Here is a 26709-nt window from a genome sequence, read left to right as displayed (position 1 = left end):
TCTTGGGGTGCCGTCGTCATCTCCCGTCTTGCCCAATTTCCAGGAAACACCAAGGACTCCGAGCAGTGGAGAGAACATTGGGAGGAAAAGCAGGAGAGGAGACGGCGGATCAAGCCACGCTCGGTCAGTAAGGAGAAGTGGGTGGAGACCCTGGTTGTGGCTGACACCAAGATGGTGGAGTACCACGGCAGCGAGAACGTGGAGAAGTACGTCCTGACAGTCATGAACATGGTGAGCATTGTGAAAGGTTGCCGGTTGTGGAACAGGCCAAGGGAGGAGGGCTCTGCTCCTGAGAAGAAGTTCGGGCTAATTTGGTTGATTGAAACACCCGGGATGTGTTTGTGGCACAGGGGAGAACCTCCCTTCTCGTGCGCAGAACTCAGTGAGCGACTCCACTTCTTCCATTACGCAGGTGGCCGGTTTATTCCACGATGCCAGCATTGGGAACCCGGTCCACATTTCCATCGTGCGTCTCATCTTTCTGGAAGAGGAGGAGGTAAGAAGAAGAGGAGGAAGACATGACGCAGAGCTCCTTTTACTCAGGAGAAAAATGACAGTGCGCATTCAGTCGCCTCCACTTCCTCTGTTTCATGTTCCTCTGAGATGCTCCATAGTTTGTGCATCCTCTGGTTTCTTCCTGCAGCAATTTCACTGCCTTCTGGCTACTTGAAAGCTGATCCAGACGGCACTAAACTCTTTTCTGCACACAAATTCTTTTGGCTTTGCTATCTTGATGTCTTCCATTTTTTAGGGCAGGGGTGTTTACGTTCATTCAGAGCTTCTGAGATTGGTGAAATCTTTATAGGAGTTCAACAATCTCAGCTTTGGAGGAATGGGGAAAATAATCATAATTAAAGCTATGCATGGCCAATACCTGAAAAGTATTGAAGGCAAAGCTGATCAAAAGCTTACCTGGAACTGGAATACTCAAAAACCAAACTGCAGGCTTTATTTTGGCTGCTCAAGAACAAGCCTTGGCCACAAATTGCATGAAGGCAAAGATTCAGCATGTCACCACCAATAGCAAATGCCGCCTCGGTAATGGAAACAGTTGACCATTTAAACCGTGGGTGCAGCAAAATTTCACAAACTGACTACCTAGAATGCCAGAACTGAGTTTCTAAAATCATTCACTGGAAACTGGGCCAAAAGTTTGGATTTGGGTATAGTAACAACTCTTGGGAGCATCAGGTTGAGGAGGTTCTGGAGAATGAAAAGGTCAAGATCTTGTGGGACTTCAGAATTCAGACTGACAGCCACTTGGCCCACAACACACCTGACATAATAATAGTTGGGGAAAAAAAGGGTTGGCTCATTGACATTGCAATACCTGGTGGTGCACAAATTGAAGACACGCAGCAAGAAAAAAATCACAAAGTATCGGGACTTATAAATTGAAGTTGAGCGACTTTGGAAAAAAGAAATCGTGTATTATCCCAATTGTAATTGGAGCCCTTGGAGCAATACCTAAAGGGCTGCCTCGCTATTTGGAAATTCTGAATTTATCAGACTTGAATACCCTGATTCTACAAAAAACCACCCTATTTAGAACAGCTTGTATCCTCCAATGCTACCCGAACATTAATAATAATAATGATAATAATATACCCTGTTTTGGGTTATAGGTAAAGCTTTTAATTGCTTTTCATGGTTTTCAATGGTTTGTCAGCAATAATAATCATACCAGTGCGACATCTCTGTCCGCTGATTGAGGGTTCTAATTTTTTTTCTGTAGGAGGACCTGAAAATCAGCCACCATGCCGACAATACCTTGAGAAGTTTTTGCAAGTGGCAGAAGGCCCTCAACCCCAAGGGGGATGCTCACCCCTTACACCATGATGTCGCCATCTTGCTCACCAGGTACCCCTGTGATTTCAGTGCCGTCTGTAACACCTCTGCCCATTTCACTGAAAGTGAGGATCGATCCTCTTTGAAGAGAGAACATCTTTGATGGAGGCCGTGCTCCAACACCAGATTGCAAAGGAGTCTTACAGTCTTATTTGGAGATGCCCACTGGACCTGAGATGCATGTTGGTTGCCTTCTGTTTTTGAGCTGGGCCCTTGTTTTTTCCTAGAGTTCTCTAATTGCCCGTTTGTCTTCCTTCAACCCAGCTGGGTCTTGCTCAGTACAGTGATCCTCTCTTTTGTTGTGTATGTGTGCTTCTCTCTGACTCGGAAAGGAAAGATCTCTGCACTGCCATGAACCATCCGTGTGAGACGCTGGGCCTGGCCCACGTCTCTGGCATGTGCCAGCCACACCGGAGCTGCAACGTGAATGAGGACACGGGTCTTCCACTGGCCTTCACCGTGGCCCATGAACTGGGGCACAGGTAAGGTTGCAGCCGGGTATCTTGGCCTGTCCAACGTTAAGGCTGAGCAGAGATTTGCAGAAGTAGATCAGAGCTCGAGAGATTCACATGTCCCAGACCCAGGGAGGTGGTTTACCTCCTCATTGTTCACGGGGTCCTCCAATGGAACCCCCCCACCCACCCAAAGTCTCCCCCTTAAATAAGCTGAGAGGTTTGGGGCTCTGGGGTGAACGCTGTCCAGTTGCTGAGGTTTTTGTCACCTCGTTCCATTCTTTTCTTATGAGCCATGCCAAGGAAATTCTGGAAGAAATCTTGGTTTCGGTTGTGGTTGGCTTACAAGGACTTGGCAGAAAACATTGAAAGCACATCTTCATCTAAAGGGGTGGAGGAGGAGAGACACCAGTGTACAGTTGTAAAACGGACAAAACAATCCCTTTTGCGGTCATAGTGGACAGCCCTAAATCATCCGCTTCCTTCTAAAGCTCCCTTAAGCCACATGCCTGCATAGCATGTAAAAGTCGATGTCGTCCTCTTTAGCGTCCTCAACTGGGATTGGCGACTCCGTCACTAAAGAGAGTGGTTATTAATGGGAAATCACGTGGCCACAACTCTTTCCAGCTGGAAACTTATAAGACTAGTCCGTTTTTGGTTTGTCTCCTAACCAATTTGTCACCCTTTGGAATGCTCACCGGGGCGTTGGAATAATTAAGAAGAATTGAATTAATGTATTTATTTGCATTCATTGCATTCATTGGACATTCGTTACATTCTCAAGAGAGTAAGCAAATATACAGTGGGGATTACACATTGAAAGGAACGCCCTGGTGCCTGCAGCCACCCATGCGCTGATCTATTCCCAGGCTGTTCGTATAATATGCTTGTGGCTACTGGTGCCTGCGCGTTCCGTGCAGCGTGTACTACTCATTGTATATTTTTACGCTTTTGTTGTCCCTTCCTCCAATTTTTCCACTGAGTGAAAGAAAGATGGCCTATAGAAATTGCTGAGGTCTTTTCTCCCCTCCCAGGAGAGCAGAGAGATTGGAGAGGAAGAGATTACAAAGAGAATTAGCAACCTGGGAAATAGACCGAAACCAGTGTGCTGGCACCAGCAGACCCCTAGCGTGTTACACAAGCAGCCCAGTGTATCTTTTTTTTTTATTGTGTGCTTGCTTACTCTTCTATAATAAAAAGGTCAATTGGTAAAGTTATAAAAATGAAACATCGGAGGGAGCTTCCTCTGAGAAAAGCAGCTGCGATTTTCCAAAGGCTTTTGCTTTGCCTGTTTTCTGACCCTGAAACTCTGACCCTGGTGGGGTCCACCTTCAAGCATGGTCTACAGGACCTCTCTAGGACTTCGCCTTGGAACCTAACAAAGCTGGCTGAGGAATTCTGGGAATTGAAGTCCACAAGTCTTAAAGTGGCCATGGTTGGAGACCCTCGGTCTAGACCAGTGTTTTTCAACCTCAGCAATTTTAAGATGTGTCGTCGGTCCCTTCTCCTGGAATTCCTTAGCCACCTCATGAAAGGCCTTTGCGAGTTGTTTGGTTCTAAGCGTAGTTCTGGTGATCCTTCCTGGGTGGCTTTCCAGCCCCCCATCCCATCCCAGTAACTCCCATTGACACAATTGCCACCCCATCTCCTGCCCCCGGGGTTGCTGCTTACCCTTTTCAGCCACACTCAAAAGGAGACGTGCCTCACTGACACGGGCCTTGGCCAGCGGGGTCTTGCCTTCACTGATAGCCACCATCTCCAGAGATGTAGGCGTAGATCCGTGATGGCGAACCTATGGCACGCGTGTCACAAGTGGTACACAGAGCCATTTGTGCCGGCACGCGAACCGCAGGCAAACCTACCTCACTGCACATGAACACGCTTCACAGCTGATTTATCTACTAGTTTCAGGCCTTTTTCGGCCTCCCAGAGGCTTGGAAAAAGCCTCTGCAAGGCTTTTCAGGTTGAATAGGTCCATTTCGTCACTTCCTGTAATACCGGAAGTGACGAAACGGGTGTATTATTCAGCCAGAAAGCTTTGCAGAGGCTTTTTCTAAGCCACTGGGAGGCCGAAAAAGGCCTGAAACCGCTGAAAAATCAGCTGTGAGGCGCAGTGCAGGTAAGGGGGTAGTGGGGGGCAGTGGCCAGGGGATTGTGCATGCATGCACAAGGGCGTGGGGGGGGGGGCGCATTGAATTCTGGCTGCTGGCACATGAGTGCGCGTGCGTTAATGTGCGTGCAATTTTTGGCACAGGAGCCCCAAAAGGTTAGCCACCACTGGCGTAGATGGAGAACCCTCTCCCCTCCCGGCACTCTTGTTCGGTCCGCTGGGGAAGGCCTCCTTCGCAGGGTGTTTGATGGGTGGGGGGCTGTCATTCTCTTGCTCCTGCAACCTGCTTCCCGGCCCTTCCTTGGCCTCCCCAGAGAACTCTGGGAGTGATGCTTCGACGGTCCTTTGCACACGTGTGTCTCACCTCCTCTGGGGGCTCTGCCTTTTGCAGTTTTGGGATTCAGCACGACGGCAGCGGCAATGACTGTGAGCCAGTTGGGAAAAGGCCTTTCATCATGTCTCCGCAGCTCCTGTACGACACTTCGCCCCTCACCTGGTCTGTCTGCAGCAGGGAATACATCACACGCTTCCTTGAGTAAGTCAGCCGCCACCCCCACCCCCGCCCGTCTTCCACAGCAGCCCCCACAGGAGGCACAGTCCCCATCAGTTGGAGAGGGGAGGGTCTTGTCCTGGAGCCACGTCCGCCTTCTGATTGCAGGGGGGTCGGGTTCTGCCTGCCCCTGCCCTGGCTCTCCAGGAAACCCCTTCGCCGGCTGTGGGGAGAGGGTGGCCGGAGGGCTTTGGCTTCTGCCCAGAGACCACCAGCAGCCCAGACCGCCTGTCGACCAGCAAGGGGGAGTCTCTCCCACTGAACAGCTGACCATTGGGAGGGAGGAAAAAGGAAGAACTGGGTGGGGGAGAATGCACTCAGCGATGTCTCGCATGCGCCATAGGGACTGACTAGGAGTGGAGGGGAGGGGAGGGGAGGGGCGGGCGGAGAGGGCTGGGCCAGGAATTGCCAGTTCTCTGAACTGTCCAGAATCATAACAACCGGTTCTATAGAACCAGTTGGAACCAGTAGGATCCCACCCCCGTATTCCCCCCCCCTTCTCTCTCTCTCCCCTGCTTATTGATGTGTCTCTTTGCAGCCGGGGCTGGGGGCTTTGCCTGGATGATCCCCCAGCCAAGGATGTGATCAACTTCCCCTCGGTTCCACCGGGAGTCCTCTACGACGTCAGCCACCAGTGCCGACTCCAGTATGGCGCCTACTCCACCTACTGCGATGACATGGATGTAAGGACTTGGGGGGGGGGCATGACTCCCTTGGGGGAAAGCCTGTCTGAGGAAGAGGGCCCATCTCTGGCCAGAAGCGTTTCTGGACCCCCCCAGGGGGTTGGCCAATGACTTTGGTCACCTGAAGTTTCTGTGGACAAACCTTCAAGCCGAGGTCTCCAACCTTGGCCCCTTTAAGACTGGTGGACTTCAACTCCCAGAATTCTCCAGCCAGCACAGGAGTTGAAGTCCACCAGTCTTAAAGGGGCCACATTTGGGGGCTCCTGACTTAAAGTGACCAAGGCTGAGAAACCCTGGAGCAGAGAACATATGACGCATGGATTTCTACACCCGCTGTTGCCTTTAAAAGCTTGCAAAAATGAATTGGAAACATTGCTTGAATTAAATTGCAAAAACTGTCCGTATTCCAGAGAGCAGCAGGGGAGAGCAGCCTCCCACCCCCAAGGCCTGGGTCTGTCCGGAATACAGCCACATTTTCCTTAGCAAGGACGGCCCGAACCTTCCTCCTCCTCCTCCTCCTCCTCCTCCTCCTCCTCCTCCTCCGCCCACTGGAAGAGGAACCTCCTCAAGCGTCCTGGCACCACTTGCTCCTCCTCCCTGCCCAGCAGACCACGAATTCAGAGCGTTTCCTTTCTTCCCGCAGAGTGTCTGCAACACCCTCTGGTGCTCTGTGGGGAACACCTGTCATTCCAAGCTGGACGCAGCTGTCGATGGCACCAAGTGTGAGGAGAACAAGGTACGGAGCCCATCTCTGGGCCAGAGAACCTCAGCCCCGAAGCTGCTCCCCAAATGCCATGTTTGGCTAAAGCATGCCATGACACAGTGGTGGGATGCCAAGAGTTTTACCACCAGTTCAGTGGACGTGGCTTGGTGGGTGTGCTTTCAACTCGCCTCCTGCAAGCCTGCTCTCTCCCAGTTGCTTCAGGAGACTCCAGGTCAAAGAGGACCATGAAAGCACAGGGGATGGTTCCTCCATGGCCATTTAAGGTCCTGAGCTGGTCGTCTTTTGTCATCGTCGTATTCATGTCGGAAATACTGAGGCGCTTCCGGCTGAAAGGATAGACCCATGGGTCCCCAAACTTGGCCACTTTAAGATTTGTGGACTTCAACTCCCAGAAAGCTATGCTGGCTGGAGAATTCTGGGAGTTGAAGTCCACAAGCCTTAAAGCTGCCAAATGTGAAGACGTCCGGATTAACCGGTGACATCATTGCTGCCCAGGGGACGTCCAGGTGGGGGCTCCTTTCTCATGTCCCCAAATGAGCTCACCTGTCAAATGGTACCTGTTTATCCACTCTGCTTGCCGGGGTTGGCAGGAACTGGGGCGAAGGACGGGACCTCACTCAGCTGCACTCGGGTCTTGAATGTTGTCGGCCCAGCATTCTAACCCCATGAGCACTGAGCTCCTTTTAGCTGGTGGTCTTTGATGGAGGGACTGAGACTTCCAGCTAGCTGGAAAAGATCCCCTGCTCCTTCCGGGAGCCCCCCGCCCCTCCAGACCTCCTAGTCCCTGATGGGCCTCTGCTTGTTTCAGTGGTGCTTCAACGGAGAGTGTGTGAGCATTGGGTACCGCCCAGAGCCCGTCCATGGAGGCTGGGCAGCCTGGAGCCCCTGGACCGGCTGCTCCCGGACTTGTGGGGCTGGAATGCAGAACGCAGAGCGGCCGTGCAACAATCCTGCGTAAGTGACTGGCCAGCTGCCCATGACGCGGGGTCCACAAAGGGAGTCCAGCTGCCCTGTCCAGCTGCCTTTCCGCTTCGGCCCCTTGGCCTCTGATGGGCATCTCTGTCTTTGCTTTGAGTGAGGGGAAGGTCATGAGCCCCAAAGGTGGCCTTCCTCCGGTTGTGCATGCCCAGCAATCCTGTGGCGCTGGGTTCCAAGAGCTCACAGGAGCAGAGGCTGGTTCTTCCTGGCATCCAAAGAATATATTTCCACATGGGGTGCTTTGAGTAGCCAGTTGTCCTGGTTCCCAAGCAACATCGGGCGATTTGCATGTTTCCCCCATTCCTGCTTCCATTTCAAAAGAGGGGGCGCAGCTGTTTGGGGCGGCACTGGCAGAGGTCTTAGGGTCAAGATTTGGGAGGAGATAGTTCAGGTCAGACCAGCCCGGAATCCTGTGTCCAGTTCAGGTTGTCACAATCTAAAAAGAAGGCCGAGAAGTTTGGAAGAATGTAGATCAGGGGTCTCCAGACTTGGCCACCTTAAGACTTGTGGACTTCAACTTCCAGAATTCTCCACCCAGGGGGTCGGCCAATGACTTTGGACTTGATTAGAGCAGACTTTCCTAAGCTTGGTCACCTTCAGATTTTGTGAACAAACCTTAAAGGTCTCCAAACTTGGCCACTTTAAGACTTGCCAGAATTCTCCAGCTAGCACAGCTGGAGAATGCTGGGAGTTGAAGTCCACAAGTCTTAAGGTGGCCAAGTTTGGAGACCTCTGATGTGGAGAGAGGACCAAGAGGGTGAGGGGATTGGAAGCTCAGCTGGTGAAGAACGATGAACGGAACTTGGAAGAAGAGAATGGGAAGAAGGGCAGACAGGAAGGAGAGGGCTCTTCCAGGACAGGAGGAGATGTGCCAGGGCGGAGAGATTGGAGAACTCCAAGAAAAGATTGGTCAGCCATTAGTTTGGAGTGGTAAGAAGAGGCTCCTGTCTTGGGAAGAAGGTTGGACATAAAGTCCCTCCCAACTGTACGATTCTTGGTTGTTTTTCCAGCGGGCAGAACCCAGAATTGGTGAGGAGAAGGAGGAGTCGAGAGTTGGCCGAGCTCTGCAGAACTTGCAGGCCAAGTTCGACTCCTCCTTCTCTTGCCCTGGCCCTTTCCCACACCCATCCCCCGAGCAATTCCCTCTCTCCTGTCTTCAAGGGGAGGGGCTCCGGTCACTGGCCGGAGAGAGGAAGGCCTGGGGAGGTTGGTTCAGTTCCTGGCAGGAAGCCCATTTGGCGGGGAGACCCCCTTGGGGAGTACAGTTCCTTCCCTTCTCCAAGTGAACATTTCCTACTGAATATTGCAGGACAGGAAGTTTTTTGTAGCATTGGACACAGTCTGTCCAGCCGGCTCTTCTTCCTGGCTTTAAGGCAGCCTTGTGAGCGCAGAGAAGAGCTCCCGCCGAAAGTATTCTCCTTCTTGGGCATGTGATAGGAATCTCTTGGCCACAGAAAATGCCAAGAACCGCTGCCAGGTGCCCCCGAAAGAGTTGGGGAGGTCAACGGTTGACCTCCGGGACAATGGCTGGCCTCCTCTCCCCTCTGCCTCCCTTCTGGCCTTCAGCCTTTTCGGGGAATCGGCACCAGTTTGCTTAGTTGGGCGGACTGGTGAGGATGGTTTCTTCTTCAAGCAGATGAGTTGGTTTTCCTTTCCCATCCTCAGCCCCAAGTATGGCGGAAAATACTGCCTGGGAGAACGGAAACGCTTCAGGGTCTGCAATGCACAGCCGTGTCCGGCCGACAAGCCCTCTTTTCGGCAGATCCAGTGCAGCCGTTTTGACCACCGGCCCTACAAAGGGAAGCTTTACAAGTGGAGCCCAGTCCCCAATACCAGTAAGCTGCCCTCGAGCGTCTGTCCAGAGTGAGGTGGTGTGTGAAATACAGGCCTGTACATTGGGGTAACCGCCAGAAGGGAGCATTTACCCAGCGGTTCCCTATGGGACTTACCTGTTGCCCAGGTGGCTCTTAGGGTGCCCTTACTGCAGGTGCAATCGGTCACAAAGCTCCCCTTTTCCAGAAGATTTACTAACACTCCAGGATGTGCTCTCATCCCACAGACTCCCGAGGACTCTGTGAGCTGGATCAGGAATGCCGTCCATCCTCTCAGGGCTCCATAACTGGAGGTTCTCAAAGAAAGATTGGGAAATCCTCTGTCTGGGACGAGCCCCTTCCTTGGGCAGGGAGTTGGCTAGAAAACCCCCATGTCTCTTCCAGCCCTGTGTGTGATGACCCGGGCTGGGATACAAAATAAACACAATCACACAAAACAGGGGAAGCCCCTTTTATTCCTTCACTTTGCTTCCAAGCTCCAAATATCCTTGACTGGAGACAAAAAACTCCCCCACAAGCAGTTACAAGAAGGAGGAAATGCCCCTTAAATTATAAAGAGTAAAAAACAACACAAACCAGGCAAGATAAGGGCTGGAGGACGTCCACAGATAACAGAACACACACTGGGAAGGACACCAAACTCAGAGAGGAGGTTTATTGTTCCTCTTTCTTTCCAGCACTGGCCCAGACGCATGTCCGTCCTTTTATCACTGTCACAGCTGCAGCCCGTGAAGAGGATCAAGGCCCTCTCCTCCCAAATAGACCACGTCTCTCCCTTATCCTCTCCTCCCTGCGTGCCCTAGGATGGAGAGGGGATGGGCCTGGGTCCTCCTCTGACTGCGCAGGTGGCCTCTGCCCTTCCCCAGCCTCCTCCACAACCTCCGGAGCCACACTTCTACTCCCTGTTGGCTGTTCCTCCTCTCCCTCAGAGCCAGTCTCCACCAGGGCCAGGGCACTGTGACTCTATGATAAGAAAGAGCCCAAATCCATCACCCATCGCCCAGAGTTGGGCTGGTGCCTGGGGGCACCGGATCATCTGTATCCTTGACTGCTTCGGAGTCACTTCTGGGAGTCGTGGTGTCTCTTCCTCATCGGGGCGTCTGTACTGGAGCAAGCCATGCTGACGGGCCTGGGGCCAGAGACCCTGAGCCATCAGGCGCTCTCCTGTCTCTGCAGGCAACCCTTGCGAACTGCACTGTCGGCCCAACAACGAGTACTTTGCTGAAAAGCTTCACGACGCTGCCATTGATGGCACCCCGTGCTACGAAGGGAACGGCAGGCGGGACAGGTGCATTAACGGGATCTGTAAGGTAGGCGTGTGGGGGTATTGTCTCACCCCCCCCACACACACACATGTATGTAGTATGCTCATAAATTCTCTATATTGAGGGTGAGTGGTGAAGGCAGTGGTTCTGTCAGCGCAACAGGCGTCCTCTGGCGTAACTCAGAAGGGCTGCCTCGGTTACTCCAGTTGCCCACCTGCTGTGATACCCCGAGTCACCTGGGCTCGCTTTCCCTAAGGCATCAGCCCAGAGATGCAAAGAAGGCGGCCTGGGGTGGCTGGATGTGACCCAAGGGACAACCCAGTAGCCTGCCAGCTCTGCCCCTTCCTCGGGGGCTCTTCCCAAGCAGACAGGCTGCTGAAACGGAATCCTCTGGGACCCCCTTTGGATAGTCCTCAGGCAAGGCTGAGCACGGAGGGCTTTTGTATTTCACCTGTGCAGGTAACAAAAAGTCCCTGCTCTTCATTGGCAAGGTGAGAGGGGATGTTCACCGCTTTGGTCCTTGGAGAGGGCCTTTGGCTTTGGGGGGCGCTTCTATGAGTAGGGTCACTACTGCATGGGGAGCAGCACGGCTGCTGCTCTCGAGGGAATGAGTGCGGGGGGGGATGTTCCTTCCCGCCCCGAAAAGAGCTGCCACCAAGGGAACGCGTGTTTCTCGAGGGGCACCCTGGACGCCCGGCCAGCCGGCCAGGTCTCTCCCAGCGGGGGCTGAGGAGGCCCTCCCATCTCTTCCAGAACGTTGGTTGCGACTATGAAATTGACTCCTACGCTGTGGAGGACCGGTGTGGTGTCTGCCACGGGGATGGATCCACCTGCCGGACAGTGAAGAAGACCTTTGAGGAGAGCGAGGGGCTGGGTGAGTGCGCTTTCATTTTGGGGAGGCCGGGGCAGGCGGGAGACGGTTTGTGAATTCTTGCCATCCTTTGCTCCTCTGTAAAACTTGAATTCTTAATATTGAGTTGAATTCTTTATTGTCATTGTTCGTATATACACAGCATGCATACAACGAAATTCACATAACACCCAGAGACCAGGCTCACCATGCCTGCACACGTGACAATCCCCAAACACCTCCCCACCCGCCCCCTAAAAACACACAAGCAAAAAAAAAAAGAATTTTATCAAAAATGAAATAGTTTTTAATCACTTTTTGATTTTTCTTTTACTCTTACTTCTTTTTTCTTTTTCTCTCTTCTCTCTTTTACTTCTCAACTCTGTTTCTCTTCTTCTTTTCTACATTTGTGTATGTGTTGTTTATTTTAATTGTAAAATGAATAAAGGTTGTTTTTTTTAAAAATACACCAGCATCCACACAGCAGACCATGTAATCCTGTCCAACAGTTCACTGACGGTGGCCCTGAAGTTCGTTGTTAAGTGCAATTATAGTTCTGGGATAAAAACTCTTCAGGAAACGTGTGGTCCGTGTTGCTGTGACACAAGGGATTTAGAACCAGTGAGGATGTGGGGGAGAGGAGTTTGAAAGGCAGGGGTCCCAAGGGATTTGGGCAGGAAGTGGATCTCATGGACGTGGCGAGGCTGTTGCTTCCCACGAAATGAAGGCTTGCGTGTCTTCCTTTGGGGGATTTCCTGGCCTCTTGCAAGCTCTGGGGAAAGTAGCTCTGCACTTTTTCCAGGGGTGGTTTGGCTGCCCTGAGAGCCGTTTCCCTTTGGGCTAGACAGGCGGGAGACATTCAGGGGGGCTCCCTGCGCAGCCGTCAGAGAAAGCGAGAACTTTGCGATGTTGCCTGCTGGTGACAAGCATTCAACATCCCAACAGGTTACGTCGATGTTGGCCTGATCCCGGCCGGAGCACGTGAGATCCAGATCGAGGAGGTGGCCGAAGCAGAGAACTTCCTGGCTTTGAGAAGCGAAGACCCCAAGAAATACTTTCTGAACGGGGGCTGGACCATCCAGTGGAATGGGGACTACAAGGTGGCCGGGACCACCTTCACCTACAAGAGAATGGGGAATTGGGAAAACCTGACCTCTCCTGGGCCCACAGAAGAACCGGTTTGGATTCAGGTAGGCAGAAATGGCGTCTGGGGTGCTGGAGGGCAGCAGACTCCGTCTGTAGGTCCCCTCTTGGGCAAGGCTGTTTGTTTGCAGGCCATGCGGGTAAAGCTGAAGCGGCTCTTCATGCTGAGACGAGAAATGGTTGACGGCGGTTTCTTCTTTCTGCTTGCTCTAAATCCGGGGTGTCAAACTGAAGGCCCACAAGTTACTTAGATACGGCTTGCGAGGCCGCCCTGGAAACGGTGAAGGACCACCCTGTGGTGCCTCTGCCGGTGAAAACAGGGCTTGGGTCTTTCCCAGTCACCGATGTCAATGTGGGGACCACTCTGAGACCCTGAGGATAATAAACCTCATGAATCCAGGATGCTACCCGGGGGTTGATTTTAAAATCAACCAACACTCTCGGTTTGGAGGGAAGGAAGGCCTGGGTTGAATGAATCGGGGGACTTTTTAAACCTCCCTGGGAGGAGTCTGCTTGGACCGGGTTGCCTTCCAGCCAAGGGACCATGTTCTTCTTCTGGCCACTGTTCCTCTGCCGCATAGCCACTTGGGAGATCCAGAACAAAGGGAGTGACTGAAGAGACCATCCTGGGTGCTGGTCAGATCCCTTCCACCCATGTAGCTAGTCCTGCTGTTGCCCAAGGACTCCGAAAGGAGCCCGGAGGTGGAGCTCAAATCCCCCTGAGACTCACCAGCAAGAGCCGAACCCTGCTAGACTCCGTCCTTCCCAACTTCCCCACTTCCCGGATGGGGATTTGACCGGCTGTGAAGAACCTTGGAACAAGCTTCCCTCCCCTTTCCTCCCCCTCAGGAAGAGCCAGATCTATGTTTATCTTGTGGAAAATACCTCACTGGTCAAAGGAGCACATCCCCCGCTCCGTTGGAAATTGGAAGGGGCGTTAATTCGTGGGATTAGGCCATGCCCGGTGTTTTGGGGAGGCCTATTGTACGTTGTGTAGAGAGGCATGGAGGGAAGGAATAAGGCATCCTCACACAAACCCCCGGGAGCCGCTCTGGAAGGGAAGAGGCTCAGGATAATCCCTTCCTGGATCAGCGGGGTAAATAAGGAAGGGAGGAAAAAGACAGCCCGGCTTGCAAGATCCTGTTTCTAGAGCTTGTCTTCAGTAAAGCAGGTCTTCTTGGGAAGTCTGTTCAGGGGGCCGGACAAATGTGAAAAGGACACCCCAATATTCCTTCGGAGCTGGAAAGGCAGTGGGGGTATCCAACCGGTTCGGCCCAGTTCTGGTAGGAGCGATGAGCAGCAGAGATGGAACCGGTTTTCTTCACCGCTCTCCTCTTGGGCCCACCTGCCTGCCTGGGCTCCCAGACTCACCTTTACCCTCTGAATTTGAAGCGCGGCTGCTTTTTGAGGCCGCGTGGCAGCTGCTGAAGCGACCGGGATCGTGCAGGCTTGCAGGAGGCGAGTGAGAGGGCCTCTGCGCCTGTGTCAAGGGCGCGTTTGGCACATGCGCACGTGCAAAGTGTGTGCACACGTGCAAAACACGCCCACCAAGCCACGCCCAGCAAACTGGTGGCAAAAATATGTGAATCCCACCACTGTGGAAAGGGCTTCCCCCGAATGGGAGCCTGCCTCCTTCTAGCCCTCCTGGTCTCCCCCACCCCACCTAAAGTCAAGTCCATGTGTGGCTTCACTGTAGTTCAGGGGTCTCCAAACCTGGCAACTTAAAGACTGGTGGACTTCAACTCCCAGAATTCCTGAGCTCACGTGACTGGAAGACTCCCATGCTGGCTGGAGAATTCTGGGAGTTGAAGTCCACCAGTCTTTCAAGGTGCCACGTTTGGGGACCCCTGTCTTGGCTCAACCTGTGTTTCTGCTTGCCCTCAGCTCCTGTTTCAAGAGAGGAACCCAGGGGTCCGCTATCAGTACACCATCCAGCAGGAGACCCAGAATCAGAGTTCGGTTGCTCCCCCCGAGTTCTTCTGGCACTATGGACCCTGGACAAAATGCACAGCTACCTGTGGGACAGGTGAGGACTTGGGCAGCAAGCTTGCTTTCTCGGTGGCCTGAGCAGTAGCAGCAACTGTCTAGCTGCAAATCCAATTGGACTGGCTCTTGTATTGGGGCAGTCCAGAAAACCGTGTGTGCGTGTGTGTGTGTGTGTGTGTGTTGAAGGGGCCCAGGGGAGACAGCATCCTGCACTGCAAATGCTTTTCTTAAAAGAACCCTCAGGATCAGGATAGGATCAGGAGCTTCTGATATTCCAGGGTCTGTTTTTGAGGCACCAGACCAGTCAAACCTCCTGTGACGGTGCAGGAAGCTTTAAGACCAACAGGGTTGCCTCCAGAAACACTGCAGGGCAGGAAGGGTGAGGCCGAGGCTCCGAGGTCCTGCCCAGGTGGCTTCGGCTGCTGCCTGATGGGGTGCAGCCCCCCCGTGTCTGACGTGCGGCTCTTCTTCTCATTTCTTCTGCTGGGGAGGAAGGCTAACGATGAAGGTAGCTGCGATGAGGAGGATGGAAGGGGAAGTATTTGGCAACACGAGGGCGATGGCCCACCAGGCACCTTCAGTTCATGGTTGGGACCAGCCATTCCTCGGGGTTTTCTAGCCTCGTGGGCCTTCATTGTCTGCCAGGGGAGATCACGAGGCAAACCGAGAAAGACACTCAGAGGCCTGGGGAGAAATGCACAGTCCTCGCCCCTCCCTGGCTGTTGCCTCTGGACTTTTCGGTACTCGTAGGAAACTTCAGCCCCCTGGTAATTGAAGAGTTACTTCAGCTGGTTTGGGTCCAGAAGCGGGGGCCCGGTGTAGAGAAGAAGTGGCTTCTCCGTTCCTTGGAGCCTGCCAATGCATCGCCCTGTTTCAAGGTTTGCGTAGGAGGCTCTGACAGTCAGAGGTTGGCAAACAGCTCTGTGTTCCTGGCTCAGACACTCCCACCTGCAGGGTCATCGGACTGGCCGCTGGGGCCTTCGGAGGGCCAGAGGGCGGGTGGGAGAAGCAAGCCGGGGAGTGGCGTTAGCTGACCTCAAACGGCAGGTCAGGGGGGCTTTCCTGATTTTCATGCGCAGATGCATCCTTGGGAAAAAGCCGCACACTCACAAGTGGGCTCTGACCGGGGACTGATAGAGAAAGAGATCTTGGACCGGTGGCAGAATTCAACTGAGGGGTTGGCGGGGTGTGTGAAAAAGGGCAACAAGACGACGCGTGTCACAATGCCGTGATACAAACCGATGGTGCGACTCCACCTGGAACCCTGTGTGCCGTTTTGGTCACACAACTCAAAAAGGATAGAGTGGAACTAAGGGAGGTTCTGAGGTGACCCAGGGGTTGGAAAGGTCGAAGAAAAGCTCTTTAATCTAGAAACAAGGCAGCTGAAAGGGAAAATGATTCAAATATATGTATGTATGTGTGTGTGTGTGTGTGTGTGTGTGTGTGTGTGTTTATATATATATATGAATCTTTGGTTGTTGGGTTTTCTTCGCGTAAGATTCAAAGTATCTAGGCAACGTTTCGATGAAGACATCATCAAAACGTTGCCTAGATACTTCGAATCTTGCGCGAGAAACCCGAACAACCAAAGATTCATACACACACACACACACACACACACACACACACATATATATTTATGCATGATGTGGATAGATTAGGCAAGGAGAAGCTGTTTTCCCCTTCCCAAAATTCTGCAACCAATCCAACTGAATCCTGAAAGAATCAGGAGAAAGAGGTATAAATATATATTTTTTACACAACTTTTAAATTCAGCATCGGAATTCACTACTTGTGTTGCCGCCTACCTGGTTCACAAAAGGGTTGGATCCGATTCCTGCAAGTCCTGCGGGTGGGATGGGGTTGTCAGCGCTTTCAGGCTCGAGGGGGAGGGGCTGCCTCTGACAGTTACGTGGTGGTGGTAGATGGTGGCTTTCTTGGCAATTGGCTGACCCCGGGGAGGCCAGACCGGGGGACCAAATGGCACCGAAAGTTCCTCTACCTGCAGCCGAGGAACGCTGAGTCGCGTCTATTGGAAGGCTTCACCCCGAGTTCCGTAAGGCAGAGCTACGACCAACAGAGGCTTGCAGGGGAAAGACCTGAACCCCGGTGCTTTCTGGGACTTGGCAGCTAGTTGTGCTTGTCAGTTGTGGGTTTCCCTCTGGAGACTTGGTCCTCGAAGCCAGCAGTGGTGCTGCAAAGGCTGAGAGAAACGACGCGAAAGTGTTTGCAGCTTCTCAGGACCAGGAGTAGCTGTTTGCACCTTCTAGAAAGGAAATGGATGCACATTTTTGATCCAGGACAAAGACGGGCCGACGGGGGCTAATGAGCACTGATCTAACTGCTTCTTCGTTAGCTGAACTGAGCGGAGAGGGGATGTTTGTCAGCCAAGCAGGTTTTTTTTTACATTTCCTGCCAGCAGTAAGAGCTGCCAAAAATAGATCAGAATTTGGCTAGTTGCCTCCCTACTGGGGATTCTCCAGCCTCATGACCCCAACCCCCCCAGGAACATTTCCTGTTCATTGGGCCAACGTGCGCTCTCCATCCCTAGGGAAGTGTGTGTGTGTTTTGGCTGCCTTGCAAAGCCTTTGTGGAAGGAGAGGCATTGATCCAGAATTAGGTGGCAGCAGGTGGCAGAGCTGGCGCCCCATGGTCACTTTTCCCGGTGCTCAGTGGCAGCAAGCCGGGCGGGGCTTGGCCAGGGGTCTGGGTCGGGAAATGGGCTTGTCGGTGGCCAGCAAAGAGATGGTGGCAGCTGATTCCTTTGGCGAGATCCTAAGTACCCACTTCAGAAATCTAAGGGTCTATTCAGAGTTTTTGCAGTGTAAATTCAGCGCCAGAAAAATAAACACTGACGGCTGATGCTTCATTTAACCTCTTTATAAACATAATAAGTAGATTTTGCAAACCGGTTGTAAATTTCTCCAACATGGAGCACCAACTGAGACAGAAACACATTGCAAGTTCAGAGCAGAGCTCCAGTTTCACTTTAGTTCGGCAGGCAAGCAGAAGAGAGACGCGGTTTCACCTTCAAAGCTCAACAGGGCTGCAGAGCTTCATATAGAGCCACGCCTAGGCTACTTCCAGTTTCAGTTTCCAAACAGTCCTCCTTGGTCGACTTAATTGCTATGCCTATTCATTGGGTGACCTTGTTACCGGGCTCTGTTCCAGTTCATGAATTATACCCTGGCAGGTTCACACTGGCTTTGGGCCCTGAGAACAGGCATTTATTCACAGGATGTTCCTTGTGTGCTATGTGGAAGACTTAAGTCCAACTTGAATGTGATGGGTTTATTTTGCAGTAAATCTATTTACAAGCTGGACAAAAAGATCCAGTCCCTCCCTCTATCTAAGCCAGGGGTGTGTGTGTGTGTGTGTGTGTGTGTGTGTGGTGTCCCCAAACTTGGCAACTTTAAGACTTGTGGACTTCAACTCCCAGAATTCTGGGAGCTGAAGTCCACAAGTCTTAAAGTTGCCAAGTCTGGAGGCCTCTGATCTAAGCGCTTTCTCCTCCTACCCTCAGGGGTCCAGAGACAGATGGTGCGTTGCCTTGAGAAAGCCGCTGGGTTTGTGGAGGAGCAGCACTGCGATGCTCTCAGCCGGCCTGACGACAAGCGAAGGAATTGCAACAAGGAGCCCTGTCCAGCCAGGTCAGCTCTTGGGCTAACCCCAAGCTATTCAAAATGTAGGATGCTCCACAACTGAAAAGAAAACTTCTACCCAAAAATCAGTATCTGGGAGAAGAACGTTGCTTGGCCAATTCTGCAGAATCCGGGGCTCAGCCATAACACGAGGCTGGGCCTCTACGGCTCCAGAGGTCATCTCCGTGAAGAAGCCAGCCCTAGAAGCAGTGGTCTCACACAGCAAAAGACCACGCCGCCACCTGGCCTCTTGGGGACACGTTCAGGCACTCAGTCTAAAGTGGAACAGCCCAGGATGTGGCAAGAGGTCCGGTAGGGGTCCAGGATGGATCTTGTGGTGACCTAACCTTTCATTCCGTGTGTTTCCACAGGTGGTGGGCTGGTGAGTGGCAGGCATGTTCGGCCACTTGTGGTGACTCTGGACTGATGAAAAGGACTGTCCTCTGTATTCAGAGTGTGGCCTTGGACGAACAGCAGGCTCTTCCACCTGACAAGTGCCAACATCTCACCAAGCCAGAGGCCACAGCTGCTTGCAACCGCGAGGTCCTCTGCTTGGCACCGTGGGCCACAGGCAACTGGTCAAAGGTGTGGGAGAGTCACATTGCAAAAGTTATAGTGGTGGTGTGGTTAAGAGGGCAGTACTGCAAGCTCCTGCTGCCGACTGCCAACTGCCTGCAATTTGGCAGTTCAAATCTCACCAGGCTCAAGGCGGACTAAGCCGTCCATCCTTCTGAGGTCAGTAAAAGGAGGAGCCCAACGGTTGGGTGCAATAGGCTGACTCTGAAAACTGCTTTAGAGATGGCTGTAAAGTTCTGTAAAGCACTAGGGCAACTTTAAGACTTGTGGACTTCAGCTTCCTGGCTGGAGAATTCTGGGGGTTGAAGTCCACAAGTCTTAAAGTGGTCAAGTTTGGGGGCCTCTGGTCTAAGGGCTGTTGGAACCTGGAGATGTCAGGAAGGAGGACAGAGGCCTGGCGGGAACTTGTGGGTTTTCTCATAGCTCTTTGGGACCAGTTTACAGAATCCGTCACTCTTTTCTGTGTTTTTTTCCTGTCCTTGAGCCTCCCGCTTCCAAGACGGGATGTGATCTCCGCTCGGGCAAAATGTTGATCATTTTGAACTGTGGGATCAGCCAAAGTTCTCAGATCTCCCTGTTTTCCCTCAGCAAAGCAGCTTCCTTCCTTCTAGAGAGCAAATCTATTCTTAATCCTCTAACCTTAGCTAGACATTTCTTTTAAGGTGTTCCTTGACCCATAATCAGATTTGATTTTCTGTAGACCAAAGTTAATTCTGAAACCCAGAGAGGTGAATGTTGAAGTTGGAGGCTAGCTTGGGTTTGTTTTTTTTTTATGACAAGGGCCTTGACAAGGGCCTTCACCTCGCAGCGTCTCACTTTTGGAATTCCTCTGGTTTGCCTTCCTAGTGCTCGGTGACCTGTGGGAAAGGAACTCAGAGGCGCTCCGTTTTCTGCCCCACTGGCCCCAGAGCCAAGTGTGATCCAGCAGGAAGACCAGCCTCCGAGGTCGACTGCTGGGCCTTGCCCTGTTGGAGCAGGATGGAGAACGGTGTTCCCGATTGGTCTGGGAGCGGCTCCTCCATCAACTTCAATGAAATTGATTTCATCCCCAATTATCATGTCCCCAAATTTGGTCCTTCGGCTCCCAAATCTGAAAACGTTATTACAGAGGAAGTTCTGCCCCCCAACAACCATAAGAAGGGAAACGTGTTTGTGGATGACTTTTATTATGACTATAATTTTATCAATTTTCATGAGGATTTGGCTTATGAACTGGTGGAGGAGGAAAAGGACAGTAAAAGGGACGACTTGGAGCCCAACTTTGGGGTCAAGATTTCTCACAAGGTGGAGGCGGGTCCCCAAGAAACCCTTCCTGGTCTTCCTCCCACCACAGACCTGAAAGTCAGATTGGCTGATCAAGGCTCCACGCCTCCTACCGTTGGGCAGGAATATGAGAAGGACCATGATAATGTTCAGGACAGCAGCACAACTGGCACCTTGCAGGATTCCTTCGTTACCAGAGTTGTCACCAGCTCTCCTGCTTCCGTTCAGCCATCACTTTCGGAAGATCATACTTCCACTTCAACAGTGAAGCCTCCTCCTTTGGGGAGCAACCACCACGTATTCGGTGGTGCTACTCAAGAACCTCCTTCTACGAATACTTCTTTGGAAGCCAGCACCTCAAGACCTGATTCCTCCATCAGCTCTCCTTACTTGGATGTACTTGCTCCAACAATGTCTTCTGCCGAGGACGGTGATCGCAGAAATGAATTTGGGACTCCAAGCAACACAGAAACTCCTGGTGGGAGGATGCAGGACCTCAAGATTCCTGAACTGAGTGATAGCGGCGATCATGGTTTGTGGGAAGTGGTGGAAGAAACCAGCAGAGAGCAGAGCAACGGAGACGGAGCCACGGTCAAGGGCGAAGGTAACATGGATGCTGCTTATACAGCGAAAGAAAATCTGGTAAATACATTTGCCAGAACGACTGCAAGAATCACCGGGACACCCCACCACCTCGCCCACCGTCTCTCCGCTTCGGCTGAAGCCTCCTGGGCTGTCTCTGTTCCAGATGCAGACGCGAGCAGCATCTCAGGACGGGACCGTCTCAAGAAGGCCCCCTGGCTCACCGTGGAGCTTTCACCAGGGGCGTCTCCCTCCACTTCTGCATACCAGTTGCCCGGATCCAGCAGAAAGACCCAGAGGCTCCACCATCCGGTCACTCTGACGCCACAGATACCAACTGAATCAAACTCTTTGGATCAGAGGATCCCCACCTCTTCTCCTTCTGCATTGCTTCCTTCACACCAGGAGCAATCCAATACGATTGAGGCAGACCTGGAGACTAAGCCGCTACCTTCCCCTGAGGACCGGGAGTTCTCCAGGGAGAGAAGCGAAAGTCCACCTCCCCGCGTGCCAACTGCCAGGAGTAAAGGAGGTGCTGGGCCTGAGGTCCAATTTCAGGAACCGGAAGAGAAGATGGCGCCTTCTGTAGCTCCTCCTGCTGCTCTCAATGCCAGCTGGGAAGCTGGAAACTGGAGTGAGGTAAGTTCTCAGTGAAGCCAAGGTTGTTATCACTGGGCAGATCTCTGGCCGGTCATTTTGCTTCTCCCTTCTGGCCTCAGCCAGGGCTCTTTTTACGAATATGGGTCATTTTGTGGACCCAAAAAGATAAAAAGGGGTTGGGCTGCAGAAATACCGCGTCCTCCCTTGACTGTGGGGCTTGGCTTTGAAGCCTGTGCAAAGAGTGTCCTGTCTCCTGGGCAGCTATGAATCGTGGAAGGCCAGGGGAAGAGGAGGTGGGATACCATGCAGGGTGCAGCTTTCCAGAGGCGGCGTGAGTTCCTCTTGGAAGAGGCTGACAGGATTCCCGTCGTTTCTAGTGCTCTACGACCTGTGGCCTTGGCGCTGTTTGGAGGGTTGTGCACTGCAGCACCGGAAATGAGAACGACTGTGACCTGACTAGAAAGCCAGCTCCTGCCCGGCGCTGTTACCTGAGGCCCTGTTCCAAGTGGCACGTGGGAAAATGGAGTAAGGTAGACGGACCTCATCCCAGTGACAGAGACTTTTGATGAATTGTGCACGCGAGGGGGGTCTCCTTTTTCCCCGTGGATTTTCCCTTTTGCCCTAGAGTCGAGACTCTGCCAAGGCGACCTATAAGTTGACTGGGTTTTAGTTTAACTCTCCCTCCCTTCGTTTCTTAAACACCAGGGGTAGATCTCACGAAGGGAAGCCACTCAAAACCAAGAGGCCTCCTGCCTCTTTGACGCCCCTTCCTGCTCCTGCGCCTTCCCAGCACACAGGCTCCTTTGGGGGAGCATTGCCAGAGAATCATGCAAACGAGGAACAGGGAGGGGGTGTTTTCACAGGTCTTTTCTTTGGTTTCAGTGGACGTAGGCAAAGGCGATAAAACAGTTTCCCAAGAGAGAAACACATTAGCTCCAATTCTGAAGGGAAATGGTAAACCTTGTTTGTATCCAGAATGAGGATCTAACTAGCCAACTAGCTAATGTCTGAGCAATTTTGACAGGAGCTGACAACCAGATACTTGATTATTTGGTGAGAATCAGCCTAAAGGATCGGGAGGGCTCTCAAGCAGGAAGCACTCTAGATGGTCTTCGGTTATTTCCAAAGGCAGGCCTAACCAACAGGAAGTAGACGTGGCAAACCAGCAACTTCCAGCCAGCCTTTTTGGGAAACTTCCATAAAGTTGGTTTGTGGGGGAGCCAGTGGCCTCCAGAGGAAGGGGATTCTTTTGAGTAGCCACCTGCAGGGCCGCTCTCCTTCCACCCTGTGTGGTAAATCCAGCACTGAGCAGAGTGTGGACTGGCCTTTATCCGTATCCCTGAGGATCAGTGGGTGTCTGGCATGAAGGCAGGCCAAAATGGCCCCTTGGTGGCCAGGTTTCTGCTTGGTGCCCTGTGGCTTATTTTCTGCTCTTTCTGGTTTGCCACCAGTGCTCCAGGACCTGTGGAGGAGGTGTGAAGGTTCGGGGCATCCACTGCATTGACACACGGGGCCAGCGGCCCCTGCGACCCTTTCATTGCCAGGCTGCTTCCCACAAGCCTCCCACACAGTTGCCGTGCCACACCAAGCCTTGTCTGAGCTGGTACACCTCCACCTGGAGAGAGGTGAGCTGAATGTCACTGGAGGTGGAGGAAGACCCTGACTGCAGCCTGAACCCTCATTCCCTGGTCCTCTTCCTCCAACACACATGGCCGATGGAAGCTGGCCACCTTGGGCAGGCTGGGAAGCTCTTTGGCAGGTGGGGAGGGGGAGTTTGGCTGCTGTCCTGCTGGGTGGCCATTCCCTCTGAAGGAAAGCCCACGGCGTTCTCCCGCTTCGTTCCCCCTGTAAACCCTGGAGCCCAGCACGTCCAAGGAGGATACTCGGGGGCTGTAGAAGAAGGGCCTCCTGCAGTACCAGAATATCTCCAGTTGAAGTTGAAGCCAGCAGTGCGTGACCTGCTGACTCCTGGGGGTTGGGGGTCCTGGCTGCGTTTGCTCCACCACTGAAGATGGCCTGGTGCTCCTGTGATGGCTTAGCAGGAAGGGAGCGCCAAGGGGCCAGGCCGTCCTAGCGGATTCTGAGTCAAATGCCTCTTTCCACCCTTCCAGTGCTCTGAGCTGTGTGGAGGAGGCGAGCAAGAGCGCCTGGTGACGTGTCCCGGAACGGGGAGGTGTGACCCAGCCCTCCGGCCAAACAGCACGAGACCGTGCAACACCCAGCCCTGCACCAAGTGGAGAGTGGGATCTTGGGGGCAGGTAAGCCCCTTCTGTGACACGGCCCCGGCCTGCCTGTGCCCCAGAGCAGGACAAGCCGGGGCTCAGAGAGCTCTGTTCCCTGCAGTGCACGGCCACGTGTGGCGAGGGCATCCAGAGGAGGCAGGTGAAGTGCCTGAACACCAACACCGGACAGGCAGAAGAAGACAGTAGCTTGTGTGAGCACGAACCCTGGCCGGAGAAGACCCAGAGGTGCAATGCCCAGGACTGTTCTGCCAGCGAAGCAAGTAAGTGGGCGTCTGGGGTGGCTGGGCACTATCCATCTCATGGCCGAATGACCGGGAGCCCCTTCTTGGGGCATTGCTGGGCGTTCGGCTGTTTGGACAATTATCCAGCTGTGCCTGTGGGGTGCCCTTCGAATAAGGAGGGTGCCAGTGTTGGCTGTGTGTGTGTGCAGTTGTTCCAAATGTAGGTGACTGCTCAGTCTTTTTATGGCATCTGGGCCACTTCTGGATTGGCATCAGTGAAACTCGCTGGCAAAGGTTTGGCAGGGCTGTCCACTTGGGCAGACTTTGAGAGAAGACCTCTTTAAGCCACATGGCAAATGACTGGGGAGTTGGGTACTACATCTCTGGCCTCTGGGCTGGTTACCTGGTTTGTCGGCAGAACACAGGTGGGTTCATCCACCCACAGCTGGGACTCTCTTGATGACGGGTGTCTAACTCGATTTCATTGAGGATCGCATATCAGGGTTGTGTTTGACCTCGGGCACGGGGGGATAGTGTGGGCGTTGCCAGGGTAGGCACGGCCAGCTTGACCTCATTCATGTCAGGGGCACCGAGTGCTCTGCCAGTGAAAAAGGCTCCCAATCTCCGTTTTTGGCTGGGACGGCCTCCTGCAACCTTCTGCCAGTGCTGGCGGAGGGTTGCAGGAGGCCGTCCCAGCGGAAAACGGAGATTGGGAGCCCATTTCTGCTGGCAGAGGCACCACAGGCCGATCCCTCGCTCTTTCCAGGGTGGCCACTTGGGCCGGATCTGGCCCCAGGCACCCCTGCTCTAGGACCTCTGATCTCTGCGAGCCCCTGGATCGGAGACAAACGTCCCAGGTTGACCCTGACTCCCATTTCTGCCGACCATCAGGCTTTCCCTGCCTCTTCTCTTCCTGGGCCTCGGAGGGTCCTGCTCTGCTTCAGAAGAGAAACCCGAGACAGGCCTCTTCCTCCGGCTGCATTCCAAGGTTTTATCTCCACCAGGAATGCCGTAAACAGTGGGCCCATCCGGGGGTTTGGCAGGCAGACCGGAGGGAGCGTGAGACCTTCTGCTTCTGGAGATGGAGGGGAAGAGAAGAGGTTGTGCATTCAGCTGTGGGCCTGGCTGGTTTTGCTTTTTGTGTCCTTGGTGGAAAAGATTGGCTGGATCAAGATCCCAACGTGTGGGGTCTTCATCTAGCCTGACCCCAGTTCATGCATTTCTACTGAATGCAGGCTTCTTAAAAAAAAAAGAACGAGAGGACACAACCGCTTCCCTCTTTTAAGCTGACAAGAGAGGCCCCTTTTGTGTTTTGGTTTGATGCGGGTAACTAGGGCTTACCCAAACAAATTACTTGAACAGCACAGAAAAAGTATAAAGACAACATCCCGATGGGGGTTTTATGAAACCCAAGGCAGCATTCGGCCTTTGACAGAGCTGGCCCACCAGAGGTTAAGGGCCCACCTAACCTTTGCTTTCGGGGTGGTATGTGTGTGTGTGTGTGTGTGTGTGTGTGTGTGTCTGTTTCTAATCTCCATGGATTAGAAAAACGAGAGACATTTTAGATGCCACTTTTCAATGAGAGACATAAACTTTCAGCCCCCTGGCTAAGGCTCAAAGCGCCGTTGGGTCTCATTTCGTGCAGCAAGGATTCCTTTTGTGGCCGGGGGTGTCGGGGGTGGGGGGGGTGAGGAGGATTGTGGGCCTCCTCAGAGGGGACTATTCACCTCCTGCTTGATTGTAGCCTTTCAAGGGGAGCGTTGTGCGGTGAGATGGTTGCCACAGGTTTGGATGTCATCTGGGAGGCCCCTGCAATGTGACGGAAGGTTCCATCCTGATGTGTCATCCGATCTTGGAGCAAAAATGCCTCCCTTTTAATTTCTTAACCTCTGGTTCTTGTCTTGCCTTTTGGAGCAGTAAAGAACAAATTCGTTTAAGCTGCGCAAACCTTCTGACAACGTGCTTCCTGTTCGTTCTAGTTTTGAGAAGCTGATCCAGGTATTCCCCATATGATTCGACTCGGTTTGGATTTCCCCTGACTCCAACCCCGTCCTACGGCGTTTGCAGAGTAGATCGCTGCTATTTGGCATTGCCACAACTTTCTCTTGCTACCTGGTTCAAGTGGTTTAGGAACTGCTTTAGTCACTTGGGACAATTGATGGTTTAAAACTGTTGGTGGAAACAGAACACAGCGGTAGATATCAATGGTGGCGATGGAAATCCTCTGTGCCCAAAGGGAGTTTATACTAAGTGGCAAACTGTCCTTAGCGGTATGGACCAAGACCCTCATTGTCCTGCCCTTGTTGGAGTCTGATTCTGAGGGGGAGATTGAGCAGCTGGCAGGGAGTGGGAGTGTGGATCCTGTGGCTGTGGAGGAAACGGGGGAAGGGCACAGTCTGGCTGGGCATTCAGAGGAAGACCCAGGCCCATCCCCTCTTCATCCTAGGGCATGCAAGGAGGAACAGAGAAGGGAGCAACATGGCTTATGGGAGAGAAAAGGGCCCTGATCCCTTTCATTCATTGCAGCTGGGAAAACAGGATATAAGTGGGACATTTGCACACGGTTCCTTGCTGGAAGTAAAGCGTGCATTATCTTGGTCAAGCCTCATCTGGGTTTTGGCGTCCTCCCAACTGTGGGTGCTGAGTTATCCTTTGAAAGTCTGCAATTTATCTTCCTGGCCTGCTGTGTTAATTACTTCAGTGTGGTTTGTGTTGGTTTTTTTATTTCTAATTATCTTTACTTTGGGTTCGGACTGCATTTCTGCCCTTCATAGACTGTTTTTGGAAGAGTTTCATCTCCAGCCAAGGATAACTGGACATTGGGGGCCAAGTTGGAGGCATTAAAGGGACTATATCTATTTTTGTGACTTTGTTGCTTTTGTGCCACGCCCCAGCTCATCACACTCACCCTGGGTGCGACTGCCATTGTGAAGAAAGATGCAGAGGTTGATCAGGGTCACACAACATGCTTAGTGGGGTTAATGATGGGGCTGTAGGTTGGGTGAACCTCTTGACCCAGTTAGGCGAGAAAAGTAGGTGCAAACCAAACCAATGTTTGCCACTCAGTGAGATTGGGTAAACTCCATCCCACCCCGCCTCTGTATCAGTCTGTCGTGAGACAGCGCCCGTGCCCCTCCCAGCCCACCTTCTGAGGAGGGGAGA

General features: G+C 52.8%; 1 protein-coding gene across 4 annotated transcripts in view; it reads left to right on the top strand.

The window, feature by feature from the left end:
* Positions 1 to 26709, top strand: part of ADAMTS7 (ADAM metallopeptidase with thrombospondin type 1 motif 7) — a 35374-nt gene that overhangs the window by 6387 nt on the left and 2278 nt on the right. For 2 of the 4 annotated variants that reach the window (XM_087941832.1, XM_087941833.1), the window contains exons 4-23: positions 44 to 231; positions 413 to 496; positions 1736 to 1860; positions 2181 to 2330; positions 4802 to 4945; positions 5499 to 5643; positions 6287 to 6379; positions 7176 to 7321; positions 9011 to 9180; positions 10354 to 10487; positions 11196 to 11316; positions 12238 to 12482; positions 14320 to 14461; positions 17945 to 18071; positions 18434 to 18647; positions 19485 to 21122; positions 21461 to 21613; positions 22535 to 22708; positions 23195 to 23341; positions 23427 to 23586. In XM_087941832.1, the coding sequence (XP_087797958.1) occupies positions 44 to 231; positions 413 to 496; positions 1736 to 1860; positions 2181 to 2330; positions 4802 to 4945; positions 5499 to 5643; positions 6287 to 6379; positions 7176 to 7321; positions 9011 to 9180; positions 10354 to 10487; positions 11196 to 11316; positions 12238 to 12482; positions 14320 to 14461; positions 17945 to 18071; positions 18434 to 18647; positions 19485 to 21122; positions 21461 to 21613; positions 22535 to 22708; positions 23195 to 23341; positions 23427 to 23586 (4500 nt within the window). The remainder of the gene's footprint in view (positions 1 to 43; positions 232 to 412; positions 497 to 1735; positions 1861 to 2180; positions 2331 to 4801; positions 4946 to 5498; positions 5644 to 6286; positions 6380 to 7175; positions 7322 to 9010; positions 9181 to 10353; positions 10488 to 11195; positions 11317 to 12237; positions 12483 to 14319; positions 14462 to 17944; positions 18072 to 18433; positions 18648 to 19484; positions 21123 to 21460; positions 21614 to 22534; positions 22709 to 23194; positions 23342 to 23426; positions 23587 to 26709) is intronic. The other 2 variants (XM_087941834.1, XM_087941835.1) reach the window with 2 other exon arrangements.

The sequence above is a fragment of the Pseudonaja textilis genome, chromosome 13 (genome assembly GCF_049901715.1).
Source record: "Pseudonaja textilis isolate UNSWEBS1 chromosome 13, rPseTex1.2, whole genome shotgun sequence".
In the NCBI taxonomy this organism is placed as follows: domain Eukaryota; kingdom Metazoa; phylum Chordata; class Lepidosauria; order Squamata; family Elapidae; genus Pseudonaja; species Pseudonaja textilis.
The sequence above is the reverse complement of the archived record's forward strand: the minus strand, read 5'-3'. Positions and strand labels throughout refer to the sequence as shown.